This window comes from Penicillium vulpinum, assembly GCF_028829585.1.
Source record: "Penicillium vulpinum strain IBT 29486 chromosome Unknown utg000003l_segment0_segment0, whole genome shotgun sequence".
Classification (NCBI taxonomy): Eukaryota; Fungi; Ascomycota; class Eurotiomycetes; order Eurotiales; family Aspergillaceae; genus Penicillium; species Penicillium vulpinum.
Window position 1 is genome coordinate 3,173,817 of NW_026643243.1, and position 13,614 is coordinate 3,187,430.

The 13,614-nt window shown below is 50.1% G+C and overlaps 5 protein-coding genes across 5 annotated transcripts; 4 read left to right on the forward strand and 1 right to left on the reverse strand.

Moving 5' to 3' along the window:
* Window positions 1-648: 648 nt before the first annotated feature.
* On the forward strand, window positions 649-4,413 carry N7479_006281 (vWFA and PH domain-containing RING finger protein; the record flags this gene model as incomplete). The annotated part of the gene is made up of 3 exons (XM_057253976.1): window positions 649-748; window positions 1,008-1,496; window positions 1,559-4,413. The coding sequence occupies 3 exons, from the start codon at window positions 649-651 to the stop codon at window positions 4,411-4,413; spliced, it is 3,444 nt and encodes a 1,147-aa protein (XP_057107838.1).
* Window positions 4,414-5,268: 855 nt separating this feature from the next.
* N7479_006282 (chaperonin-containing T-complex subunit CCT8) lies at window positions 5,269-9,093 on the forward strand (the record flags this gene model as incomplete). The annotated part of the gene is made up of 11 exons (XM_057253977.1): window positions 5,269-5,930; window positions 6,009-6,249; window positions 6,310-6,334; window positions 6,394-6,439; window positions 6,495-6,558; window positions 6,613-6,644; window positions 6,697-6,755; window positions 6,805-6,836; window positions 7,025-7,248; window positions 7,361-7,731; window positions 7,805-9,093. The coding sequence occupies 11 exons, from the start codon at window positions 5,269-5,271 to the stop codon at window positions 9,091-9,093; spliced, it is 3,045 nt and encodes a 1,014-aa protein (XP_057107839.1).
* A 408-nt stretch (window positions 9,094-9,501) lies between these two features.
* Window positions 9,502-10,213, forward strand: N7479_006283 (mitochondrial 54S ribosomal protein bL12m; the record flags this gene model as incomplete). The annotated part of the gene is made up of 2 exons (XM_057253978.1): window positions 9,502-9,747; window positions 9,881-10,213. The coding sequence occupies 2 exons, from the start codon at window positions 9,502-9,504 to the stop codon at window positions 10,211-10,213; spliced, it is 579 nt and encodes a 192-aa protein (XP_057107840.1).
* A 426-nt stretch (window positions 10,214-10,639) lies between these two features.
* On the forward strand, window positions 10,640-12,203 carry N7479_006284 (uncharacterized protein; the record flags this gene model as incomplete). Its single annotated transcript, XM_057253979.1, has 2 exons — window positions 10,640-11,117; window positions 11,194-12,203. The coding sequence occupies 2 exons, from the start codon at window positions 10,640-10,642 to the stop codon at window positions 12,201-12,203; spliced, it is 1,488 nt and encodes a 495-aa protein (XP_057107841.1).
* A 401-nt stretch (window positions 12,204-12,604) lies between these two features.
* On the reverse strand, window positions 12,605-13,591 carry N7479_006285 (velvet factor family protein; the record flags this gene model as incomplete). Its single annotated transcript, XM_057253980.1, has 1 exon — window positions 12,605-13,591. One exon carries the CDS (start codon window positions 13,589-13,591, stop codon window positions 12,605-12,607), a length of 987 nt encoding a protein of 328 aa, XP_057107842.1.
* Window positions 13,592-13,614: the final 23 nt, after the last annotated feature.

Here is a 13,614-nt window from a genome sequence, read left to right on the forward strand (position 1 = left end):
TATAAAGTAGAAATCCGTCAGGATCAGATCCAAATAGATTGTAAAGCCGATCGGATATCGATGTCACATCATGGAAGTACCGAGGTAGGCCCCGGGGTATGTATGTATATAACTGTTATATATATCCCATTTACCTAATTCTGTGTATGAAGTACTTATAACATGCCCGCGTATGTAGTTATATAGAATAAGAGGTAGTACTATATATAACACTACTCTCCGGATTAAAATGATCATATTCAGGGGATCTCCACTATATATCCATGGTCGACAAGTGGAACTATTGTATTTTTTTTTCCCTTTTTTTCTTTACTATGGTATGTGTTGTATGGAGTACAATATATGTACTTTAACATTATTTTAGTTCCCATTGTCTAAACATGTGCACATATGTACTCCGAAAACCCCTGTCTCCATCTTTCTCTATACACACTACTCCGTAGTCTTTATATTTTCTCTATTTTCTCTATTTTCTCTCCCTTTTATTCTGAATTTTAATTACTATATCTGGGTTTAATTATATATATATTTTTTCTAATTATTATTATTATTATTTTTTTCCATTTTTGATTACTTTCTGGAGCCATTCTCCTTTCTTGTTTTTTTTCCCCTTCCCTTTCCCCCACCTCTTTGTTTCCCTTTGAGTCGATGTGGAAACGTTCACCTAGATCGGAGGACAACTCTGGGAACAACTCAACTCATCATCATCTATCTGAGCTGGGTTTCCTAGGTCGATCCAAAAAGAAAAGTAAGTATGTGTGTTCTGTTTCTCTCTTCTATGGCATTTCCTGTCTTGGAATGTCCTACATCTGAGACCTATTGTGGCCTGTTCTAGATGCCTCATGGGACAAGTCGGACTAAAACCACCCTCCCCTGAGTGTTACTACTTGGGGGTGTTTTTTTATCCCCTACTCTCTTCTACATTTTCAGTCCTTGCAAAGCTTCTGCAAAATAGCCTCATTCTGCTATGAGTCTGGAAGGGAGTTGCTAACACCTGTGACGTACAGAATTTCAACCGCAGCCAGAATCATCCTCTCGTTCATCTCTACGTTCATTTCGTTCATTCACTCGAGGTGTAATAGACCGTCCTAGCAGCAGTGTTTCCAACCAGGCCGATATCACCCAGCCAAGAGCACCCTCGACTGTCACTGAATCCATTCATTCTGCCCACCCAGAACTCGCTGGTCAATCTGCGCATTCAAGTCACTCACGAGTGTCATTTAATTCAAGATCGGGACGGACCACTGGCCCAATGGAGGTAGATCGTACCCGCACACGGAGGGAGAGGACCTTTGTCGGGAGCGAATGTGCCGTCTGCGAGGAACCCTTAGAGCATACCTTACGCGGCGAGCGTGTTCTGCAGCTCTCATGCTCCCATGTCTCCCACGAAGCCTGTTTCTATGAATTTTTACGGGAATGCGATGGACAATACTGCCCGACCTGCAATGCGCCATTGGCCTTGGACACAAGTCGCGGTGGAAATGTCTTGGATATCGGTATGTCTCCTGCGGGGTTTAGAGGGGCTAGAATGCTAATGTTGTGTTTTTACTACCCCCAGAGAAAATCAGTAATATCGTTCGTTCAGTGACTTCAAACGATACCGCTACAGTACGCAGTGGCTTGACGAACCCAACTGTTCCATGGGAGCAATCGTCGAGTCGACGACCACCGAGTGATTCCGGCAGTCGCCACACCTCGGGTACCCGAGAGCCACCTTACACCCCCTCAATGAGGGAACCGTCTTACCACCCCTCAGCAAGAGACCCATCCTACCCCTCGAGAGACCCATCCTATAATCGACGAGATAGCCGTGATACCAGCAGCCATCGTGAGCGCGTAGAGCGATTGACCCTGGGCTCTAATCCTCGTCAACCCCACTCTCGGAACGGCAGCGCAGCCGGCTCATCGGGCGAATACAATGAAGGCCAGCACACTAGCAGCGGACGGCGCCATGATTACGATGTTCAAGCTATGGAGTCAGATCTTGGTCCTCGCCCTGGGATCGTTAAAAATCCCATTCCCGCACCGATAGTCACTGTTCGAAGCGAATTTCCGACTATGAACCGATCCCGCCAACAGCAGACACTCACGTGTCTGATTACGGTCGAGGTGCCGGATGCCAATTGGCATCCTGATGTAGACGATCTACGGCACACGCCATCGGGACAGCCGCAGCCGGATGAGCCATACACGGGACGATTTGGTGGTGGCGTACAGGATGCTCGATCGATCCAGTATGAACCGGCGGAGAATATGGAAGAAGTGGCCGACGAATTGCGCAACCGGGTGGAAAATTGGCATGGTCTTGAATTCCAACGGTTTGGCAAGCTACGTCTCCACGGACATATGCGCGTGGGCAAGGATCGGGATTCTTGGCAGGAGTTGGAATGCTATCTCTTCGGGGAGATGCTTATTTGTGTCAAGGAGAAGAAATCGGCTGATCCAAACCAATTCGATGCGACCGGGCGACGTAAGCCGGTTCGTTGTAGTCTCAAGGGCTCAATTTTGATTAAGAAGCATTTAAAGTCCATCGAGGTGTCGCCAGATGAACCTATTCTGTCTTTGAACCTTTCTGTCACTGAGTTGCCCTGTTTCTATCTTCGCTTCCGGAATCGCACCCAGCTTGATACGTGGCGACGGTCTTTGATCGATTTACACCCAGAGGCCGTTTCACGCCAGAATGACTATGACTACGATAACTCGGGCGCGGAGGAGGATGACTACCGTGGTAGCCGTGGAATCCAACGACAATCTTCTATCAATTCGTCTTACGGCGCAGGAAAATCTATTAATACCGCCATTACAGACTACGCCAACCTGAATGCAGAGTTCCCTTCAATTAACACTGTTCATATTCCTCTTGATCTTGTCGTGGTCATCCCGGTATCTTCGTCTATGCAAGGCTTGAAGATTACTCTTCTGCGTGATGCCCTCAAATTCCTCGTGCACAATTTGGGTCCCCGGGACCGGATGGGCCTTGTGACTTTTGGTTCGAGTGGTGGTGGTGTGCCCCTGGTTGGTATGACCACCAGGTCCTGGGCTGGATGGCCGAAGATCCTCGAATCGATCCGGCCGGTTGGCCAAAAGAGTCTCCGTGCAGACGTGGTTGAAGGTGCCAACGTCGCCATGGATCTTCTGATGCAGCGCAAATCCAATAACCCCGTCTCGACCATTCTTCTGATCAGCGACTCTTCCATTTCCGACCCTGAAAGTGTTGATTTCGTGGTCTCCCGAGCGGAAGCTGCCAAGGTTAGCATCCACTCGTTCGGTCTTGGATTGACCCACAAGCCCGATACCATGATTGAGTTGTCTACTCGTACCAAGGGGTCTTACTCTTATGTTAAGGATTGGATGATGTTGCGAGAATGTGTTGCTGGATGTCTAGGCGCGTTACAGACAACCTCCCACCAAAATGTCAAGTTGAAGCTCCGCCTACCCGAAGGGTCACCCGCCAAGTTTGTTAAGATTAGTGGCGCTCTTCACACCACAAAGCGTGCAACCGGTAAAGATGCCGAAGCCGCACTGGGAGATCTCCGATTTGGCGACAAGCGCGACGTCTTGGTTCAACTTGTCATTCAGCCCGACAATGCCACGCAGGACAACATGCCACAAGATCCGTGGGAGAGCCTAGTCTCCGGATTGGAGGCTCTCGGTGGCGGTTCCGATGGTGATGAGACACGAGTGTTGAGTGTTGAAGAAGTCCCATTGATCCAAGCTGACCTCACTTACGGCGACCTGCTCCGCGATGGCCATCTCACTCACTCACCCCGCCCTTCACTCCTAGCTATTACTATGCTGCCCCCTAACCCTCGATCCAAGGGCCAGCGATCCTCAACCCCTCCAATTCCTCCTCACCCCTCGATTGTGCAGCGCCGCATGGAACTACTCACTTCCGACATGCTGACCCGTGCTCTCACTCTGGTTTCTCGGGGCCAGCATGATCGTGCGATGCATCTCCTGAACGAAACTCGCAGTATCCTCAAAGGCCTGGGGAAGGGTGGCCTGCCACCTCTGCCCCCGGGTGCTTCTCGGTCCGACAGCGATGCCGACAGCCATGGCGACACCTCAGTCTCAGCCTCCTCTCCTAGGTCGTCTACCTTTGGCGGAGCGCATTCATCTGCCTCCGACGCCAATACCATCACACCACCCTCTGCCGTAGATTCTCAGACGCTGCTTGCCCTGAACGCAGATCTGGAATCATCCCTGGAGTGGATCAACCACCCGGCAGTCTTCGGGCGTGATTCACGCAAGGCAGTGCTACAGAGCATTGGCGTGATCTCCTCACAGCGCGCCTACACCTTCCGCACTCCATCCGAAGCTCACTGGGCCCAGCGTGTCTCCGGTGTGCGTCGGTTGACGGAGCGATCCCAAGACTGGCGCGAGACTGGCGACGATGCTTTGACTGAGGAGTAGGAAATCAACTCTCTACAACTCTACCAGACGTCTTTTTCTCCCTCTTATTTTCTTGATATCTTTGAAACGCTCTCCCTTGTCTCATATTATTCTCGGCTTGTGCATACGGAGTCGACGTGTTATCCCCCCCCCCCCTTTTTTTTTTCTTTATCCCCTTTTGCGATTTCTTTTGCCATCCCTATGATACCATTTTGTTCCCACGACTACGCAACATGATACCAGGGGCTTTGTTCTTGATGTGTTTCCGCTCCAGTTGGATTTATGCTCTATTTGAACATAACATCTCTGTTTTTATGTAATTGCTCTGACGGTCTTGGCTATGGTGCGCGGGTGGGATGGGGTTCTGTTGGTCTTTTTTACTTGTTTGAACATATGACGATTTACCGGACTTGCTTTTTTTTCTTTCTTTTTCTATACATCCAGCCTTGCATAGTTTATCTGAACCTATTAGTTGCGTTGAATTAGTACTCCGTATATACTCAGCTTTTCGAAACTGTTTTGCTTCCAGTTAAATATCTGTGGATCCACTCGTGCACTTGGCTATGTACATATATGGTAGAAATTTGTAGTCGACCCCTAGAGGAATAATAACCTCCATAGCCAAAAGCTCTTGCCCCGTTTAGAACAAGAAACTAGGATATACTCAAGGCGATAGAGTTGGGATTTTGGAGACATCCATGACGTTGCTTCCAGCTCGGATGTCACGATGGGGAAAGTGGCTGCTTATCGCCGGCTTACCTTGACCTTCAACTTGCAACTTCTCTAGGGAAGGTCTGGTGTACCTAAAGCATTGCAAATTCTTTAAATTCTGTTTCCTTGACAACTTTTGTATAAAGAGCTAGACGGCTTTCGACCATGCTGCGTCAATATATGGCGCGCGCTTTCCGTGCATACACACACCCTTTCTTATCGCCGAAGCCCTCCACCTACTTTAAGGCCGCCTCACTAGCAGCTCCAACGTCACACTCATACAATACACTCGGGCTTCAATTAGACACTCGTTGGGCTACCTCTCTGCGCCCTCAAATTGAACTACGACAACCCCGAGCCCAATTACAGCTCTCATTTTGCACACCTTCCCCAAGCAACCGGCGCACATTCTTCTCAAGCCACCAATCCCCCTACCAACAAAGGCAGAACCAATACAACCGATTCCGAGGCAATGCCCGCCAACCTCTCGCCTTTCGCTTAGTGCAGAATGCAAAACCCCACCACTTTGTTGCGATTGGCGTGGGAATATCCGGACTTTATCTATACAATACGGAGATAGTGGAGATGACCGGTCGGCGACGGTTCAACTGTATCTCTCGTCACCAGGAGCTAAATATGGGCGAAGAGAGTTACCGTGAGGTTCTCAGCTCCGAGCGTGGGAAGGTTCTGCCCTATAATCATCCTCTTACCCGTATGGTTGATGGGGTGCTGCAGCGGTTGGTCCCGCAGGCACCTATTGAGGGCGCTGATTGGAAGGTCCATGTTATCAAGGATGATGGAATGGTCAATGCTTTTGTGCTTCCTGGGTAGGTTTATGGTGTCGATTCTTTCTATGTTCTATGGTTATGGACTTGACTAAGATTAGCTTTGCTTCCTTCGCTTAGTGGAAAGGTATTCGTCTACACAGGCATCTTGCCCATCTGCAAAGATGAGGATGGCTTGGCTGCTGTACTGGGACATGAGATTGCTCATGTTGTGGCTCATCATCCCGCAGAGCGTATGAGCAACAGTTTCATTACGCTGGGAGCTGTGTTCGTTATCTCTTTCTTGTTCGATGTCTCCGGGCAATTCTCTTCTTTCCTTTTGAATCTCATGTACAGCTTGCCGAATTCCCGCACGCAAGAGGTAGGACAGATTCCTTTTTGGGTTTTCCTAGAGGGTCACGTGGCTAATGTTGATCTATAGGCTGAAGCAGACAAGATCGGATTAAGTATGAACTCTTGAAGTTGCGGATCAACTTGCGATTATGTCATTAACAACTGTTACCAGTGATGATGTCCAAAGCTTGTTTCAATCCTGAGGCTGCCGTCAAACTGTAAGTCAATACGACAGAATGTGTCAGCGTCTCGGGCTTTGCTGACAGTTGCTAGATGGGCTCGCATGTACGAACAGGAGAAACAGGCTCCCCTGCAGTTCATGTCCACTCACCCATCGGTAAGCTTGAAGAAGACTTATACTTATATAAGGGCGGGAACTAACTTATAGTAGAGCTACAACCGAATGGAAGCCATCCAAGGATGGTATGCCTTTTCCCCTGCGTTGACTGATTTTGTTACTAATTCGACCAAATAGGCTCGACAAGGCCGAAGCAATCTACGAGGAGAATGGGTGTAGCTCTATCAAAGGATACAGTAAGAGTTCCTTTCTTTTTCACACATGCTAAGTTGCTAACTTCTTTAGTGCCTGGTTTCCGATCTGCTTATAATTCGCACGTCTCATATTTGAGATGAGCAACAGAACATCCAAGTCAATAGTGCATTGATGAAAACTGTATAATAGCATTAGCCAATGTATTAATAAAAAGGAAAAGGATCCCCCATTACCGAACTCAGGAAACATGAAAACAAAAACACATATACACATGAAGGATTAGAGCTTGTAATATCGCTGATCTATGTAGCCTACGCCAAGCACTTGGGCAACTGGTGGGCTCTCCCCCTCGTGCAAACCGAGCAAACCCACCACCGCAGCTCCAAAAATTGCCCGGCACAACAGCTCCATCCATTCCCTCACATTCAACCTTTTTGATATCCAGTCGTATCTCTCTCGGACGCGACCAAATATCATGTCACTATCAATTCCAGGTCCCTCCCAGGCGGGGCTCTTCAAGCCCGGATACCAGAGGTGAGTTCGAAAAGTCGGGAAGCCCGAAAACCCACCGCAATAGGGACCTCCTTATCTGGCCCCCTCAAAAAGAGACAAGTCAATTGACTGATCTGTGTTACCTGCTGTATAGTCACGATGCTGAAGATGGAGCTGTTATCCGTAATATCGAAGCCTGCCAGGCTATCTCAGGCACCGTTCAGACCTCCCTGGGCCCCTATGGCCGCAACAAGATCGTCATCAACCACCTGCAAAAGATGATTTTGACCTCCGACGCGGCTACAATTCTTCGTGAGTTGGATGTTGTTCACCCTGCTGCTAAGCTGCTTGTTATGGCGAGTCAGCAGCAGGATGCGGAGATGGGAGATGGTACCAACTTGGTTATTGTGTTGGCCGGTGAATTGTTGAAGAAAGCAGAGGAGTTGATCCGCATGGGTCTCAAGACGAGTGATATTGTTTCCGGATACGAAAAGGCTCAGAACTTTGCCTTGTCGGTCCTAGAGGGTATGTTTCTCCAACCCCCCAAATGATTAGTCTGTCGATGTACAAACGAGGGAATGTTTCTGACTTCGTCTAGAGCTCGAGGTCGACAGACTCCAGGATATGCGATCGGCAACAGAGTTGAGCAAGGCTCTCCGCACAGTAGTGGCCTCTAAGCAGTCTGGCACAGAGGATACCCTGGCTGCGTTGGTTGCGGAGGCGGTTCTGGCTGTGTTGCCCAAGAACCCTCTTAACTTCAACGTCGATAACGTGCGAGTCGTTAAGATCATGGGTGGTAGCTTGGAACAGTCGAAAGTGGTGAAGGGTATGGTCTTCCCCCGGGAGCCCGATGGAATTATCAAGAAGGCCAGCAGGGCCAAGGTCGGCGTTTTCAGCTGCCCTATCGATATCAGCCAGACCGAGACCAAGGGCACAGTTCTCCTGAAGAATGCTCAGGAGATGATGGACTTCACCGCGGGTGAGGAGGACCGATTGGAGACTGCCATTAAAGAGCTCTACGACTCCGGCCTCCGTGTGGTCGTTGCCGGCTCCACTGTGGGTGATTTGGCCATGCACTACCTCAACCGTTTCAATATCCTGGTCATTAAGATCCTGTCCAAGTTCGAGCTCCGCCGCTTGTGCCGCGTTGTCGGTGCCACACCTCTAGCTCGCCTGGGTGCTCCTATGCCCGATGAGATGGGCCAGATCGACGTTGTCGAGACGACCGAGATTGGCGGTGACCGAGTGACCGTCTTCCGCCAGGAGGATGCCAACGCCATCACCCGCACAGCAACCATTGTTCTGCGCGGTGCTACACAGAACCACCTGGAGGACGTCGAGCGTGCCATCGACGATGGCGTCAACGTCGTCAAGGCCATTACCAAGGATCCCCGTCTCGTGCCCGGTGCCGGTGCCACGGAGATCCAGCTCGTTGAGCGTATCTCCAACTTCGCCGACCGAACCCCCGGTCTGCCCCAGTATGCCATCCGCAAGTTCGCCGAGGCCTTCGAGGTCGTCCCCCGCACACTCGCCGAGTCTGCCGGTCTCGATGCCACCGAGGTTCTTTCGCGTCTTTACACCGCACACCACCGCACCGCTACTGCTGGCGAGTCATCTTCCGAGGAGGATGACGAGGAAGAGGGCAGCTCGTCTGAAGAAGAGGAACCATACTGGACTACGGGTGTGGACCTTGAGATTGGCGACTCTGACGGCACCCTGGACACTGTTGAGGAGGGTATTCTAGATCTTATGGCTACGAAGATGTCTGCGATCCGTCTGGCCAGTGAGTCTGCCCGGACGGTGCTGAGTGTCGACCAGATCATTGTCTCGAGACAGGCGGGAGGCCCCAAGCCTCCGCAGGGTGGAGGTGACTGGGACCAGGACTAAATTTTTCTTTAAAAAAGGAGCGATGAGGGTCTGGATGCTGTTTGATAATATGAGGCCTGATAGATCTTCGTACGATGATATGCTTTTTGAGAACTATTGTAAATTGGACTGCCTTTCTGTTCCAGCATTCTTTTTCTTTGGTCTTTTCGTATATACCTTACAAGGAAAGAATTGATATAAACACATCAGAAGATGTAGTTGATTGCACTATGTTTTGCTTCCGCCGTGTTTACCTGATAACTAGATAGATAAAGATGCCTGAGGCATAATGTGTATCACGTGGCACTCCTAGATTTTCCTCGAGTGTTTCCTTTCGGTCTTGATATCAACGAGCCGCGATTCCAATCCCCACCACACTTCTCTAATTTCCCATTCTCTGGAGCTTACCGCCTCTTTCTCACCTCCGCCATGTCCTTCTCCACCCAGGCCGCAGCCCGCTGCGCCAGACAGCTCTCCGGCTCCGTCCGCCCGTCCTCCCTGCGCATCGCGACCTCCGCTACATACCTCACAGCCCGTCGCACACCCAGCAGCCGGCGATGCGAGTCCACCCAGGCAGCCCCTGCTGCTGCTACCAACTCCAAGATCTCCCAGATTGTCGACCAGATCAGCACATTGACGCTGCTCGAAACTGCCGACCTGGTGTCTAGCTTGAAGGTGGGTTTGACAATCTACACATGATGGATTTCCAAATAGGAAATGCTAGCTTGCATATATCTATATCTACCATCTTAACTCTCCTCAATTGAGGTGTTTATCCTAACCATTGCTAATTAAAATGTTTGCATAGACCCGCCTGAACATTCCCGACCTTCCCGTTGGCGGTTTCGCCATGGCCGCCGGTGGTGGTGCCCCCGGTGCTGCTGCTGCCGCTGAGGAGGAGGAGGCTGCTCCCGCCGCGGCCGAGAAGACGCTGTTCAACCTGAAGCTCGAATCCTTTGAGCCCACCTCCAAGCCTAAGGTCATCAAGGAGATCAAGACCATGCTCGGCCTGTCGCTGGTGGACAGCAAGAAGTTCGTTGAGTCTGCGCCCAAGGTTCTGAAGGAGTCCGTGCCCAAGGAGGAGGCGGAGAAGCTCATCGAGACGTTCAAGGTGCTCGGTGCCAAGGTGACTATGGAGTAAAAGCTGTTTATTATTTAGGCACGGGGAGGAGGATAGATTGGAAGAGAGTTGGAGAAGATCTTGTTGTTATGATCTTTTCATCCTTTATTTTTTCCCCTTTGGATTCTTGCTTTTGAGAGATCTTGTTGAGCATTTATTGTGTTTGGCCTGGCAGATCAAGGCAAAATGTACATTATACGCATTGTGTTCTGGGGACCATCTGGTACAGAAGGCTCGTTTGGTTAATTGATGCATTTAGCATATCGATGCTATTTTATTACTTTTAAAAGCAGTAAATGTCTTCAAATACTACTTTGGCGTATATTCAAATTGGTAGGTCTAAATGTCGGAGTAGCTTCGCGGCGAAGTTCCCGACCTCCAAAACTTGAACTAGAGAAATCCTCTCCTCTCACCCACCTCCACCATTTCCCCTCCACACTCTTTTCAATGGCTAGACCATTGATTTTGCCGTTACAATGGCGTCAATTACATCAATCTCTCTTTCCAAAAGCCCACACATTGCGTCACGGCGCGCAAGCTTGCACCGCTCGAGCTGTTAACAACAGCGACAAAACTACATCGAAACGACTCTTCCACACCACTCAAACTCGATCAGCTGTTAGGCCTTCTCCCCGAGCACCATCTGCTCGGAAACAAGAGAGGAGCGGGGTAACACCGAATGAGTTGAGAACCAAAAACGGTCGTAATTTAGACCGTGACGGATTTTGGAATGGTTATTGTACTGCCCATGTTGAACCAATACTTGCTGAGTTCAAGCAATTCAAACCCATAATTTATGAGACCTATCGTCCCTTCCTGCCGCCGAGTCTGAACCTAGCGACGTTCGGGTCCGTGGGTGAACAGTTGATCAAGCTTGCGTTCTCGCAGCGCCCTTCCGCAAGTCTTGCTCGGAGTATCTCAATAGGTCAGTTACAAATGATTATCCAGTGAAAGGCTACGGATTGAACATACCGGTACTAAATATACGCACTTTGTTATAGATGTCGACGCTGTTTATCGAATCGCGGTCATTGTTGGACAGCTTCCAATGGGCGAATACGTCCGGCAGTGGGCGTTGACCAGTTGTGCAAAAGCGGGTTCGCGCCGAGCTCTTATCATAGTTGTGAACCGGTATCTCGGCCTTACAGGTGTGGACATTTACCGGAACAACGAGTACATATCGCAGGTGAGAGACTTGGCTCTCAAAGACGAATTCCCTCATGCGATTATGCTATATGCCAAGTTGCTCCTCTGGCGCGGTGAAAATGCACAAGCCGCCCAGCTTCTGGAGCAGAAGATTCTGCCATACCTACAACCTACTACCGTGCCCCCTAGGCACTGGGAGGATATAATGTTACGAGATCACTTTGATTCGCCCTGGCGGATGTACGCTGTTGCTGTTGAGAAGGAACAGGGTCTTCGGGGCATTCTTAAGACCACGCGCCGAGCCGCCTTGGAGTTCAACGACCCAGTCGCCATGACTGACTATGCCATCTCCGTGTTGGGAACGGATGAACCCAACAAATACGATGTGTACGAGTCGTACATGGCTGATGCTGCGCTGGGGGGACACACTCCAGCTTGCTTTTACATTGCCAATTTTTATTATCGCACCTTCCAAGGCGAATTTGCGACAGAGGCAGAGATATACGCCAAGGAGATGGAACAGACCAATGCCACACGCAGCGCCTGGTTGAGACCCTTTGAACCTATAACAAAATGGGTTCATACATTTTTCAATCAACCCTTAGATCGCAAGTCATACCGCATGCTTGCGATAGATTGGTACGAGCTTGCTTTTGAGAAGGGGAACAATGAGGCCGGGTATATCTTAGCCATGCTCTTTCGAGAGGATGGCGATATGGAGAAGAGCCGTGAGATGTACAAGCTTACTGCTAAAATGGGTCTTCCGACCGCGTTATCGAGAAAAAGCCTGGTGGAGATGAAGAATAAGTGGGAAGATGAGAGCTTCAACCCTGGTCTACCTCCTAAGCTCTTGAGGATTAGTTAAATATTTTATCTTTGCTGTACATTTTTTTTCTTGGCCTGTATCCCACTATGTATCCTAGCGATGTTTCTTTTTGGGCCTTGATTGATACATTGTCTTCTATGTATCTCCCCCCTTCCCCTCCCCACACCTTCCAGCATTCATATCTCATCTTGCCTCATATTTCCATGCCAAACTGACAGAAAGAGAAAGCAAAATATCAGAACTGTCGTTATGATCGAGAAAAAAAAAAGAATCCAACGCCATCCCTGTTTCATCCCTGAATCCAAGTTTTCCTTTCCTCGTGCCAACCCGAGAACCATTCACAGACTCCAAACTAACAACCAAGAGGTTCGAAGGATGATAATATCAACACAACAGAAGAAGAGAAAAGAATCCCCCCAAAAAATGACAAGAACTCCCAATTACTGCCTCTTCTTCCCCTTCCCCTTCCCATGGCCCCTAGTCTTCAACTCTACAAACCCAAGCTCCTTCAGCCCCTCCGCAAGAATCGACGAATCTCTCATCCCAGGAAAATCCTTCGCAGGATAAACGCGGAACGGATCAGACCACGCCTCCGCAAGAATCGGCATCGACTGTCCCGTATCCTCAACAGAACCCCAATTCATCAATCGGAACTGGAGCCTGTAGAGGCCCGCCGAGCGGATCGAGAGGTCGGCAAAGATGAAGAAGGTAGCTGGCTGGTGGAGGCGCGAGGCGGCGTGGTTGTAGACATGGTGAGGAGGGTTGGGAGGATACAGATCGGCTATGGAGGATGGGTGAGCGGGTGCGGAGTTAGGATCTGGGTCGGCGTCGACGTAGAAGGGGGACATGAAGGCTTTGCCAGATAGTAACGGGGTTGAGAAATTGTCGTCTGTGCGGGCGATTCCGTCTGTTTCTCTTTCTCGTTCTCGTTCTCGCTCTCTATCCCGATTCCGGTCCCGGTCTTGATCTCGGTCCTGTTCGCGTTCGCGCTCGCGCGGATGTGCATGTGTTGGTTCGGCCCATGGTAAAGAAGGCGAGACAGGGAATAGTAGACAGCCCACCGTGAAACGGGGGTCCTGGAGGAGATCCCGGTCTTCTTGGGAGTTGGAGTCAAAGTCGGTGAGGAGGATCTGTACGATTGGGGGTGGGTCGACGGGACGGCGGTCTCTGTCACCTGCGCCGCAGGCTCGTGCGGCGATGGGCTGTTGTCGGATGTGGAGATGGTATCTAGATTGGGTAGATGGTCGTCTGGGTGGTGGGAGGAGTGGTTGTGGCTCTGGTTCATGGTGGAGGAGTCTGTCAAAGCCATGTGGCATTCTGTAGTTCGCGTTTCGGGATTGTGGTTTCGGGTCTTGGTGAGTGCTGGCTAGTATAGGGTTGAATGGGTAGGCGGCTGCGCTTTTGTCTGACCAGACGGGGCTGGGCATGGCTGTGGAACTGCTGCTGTGTC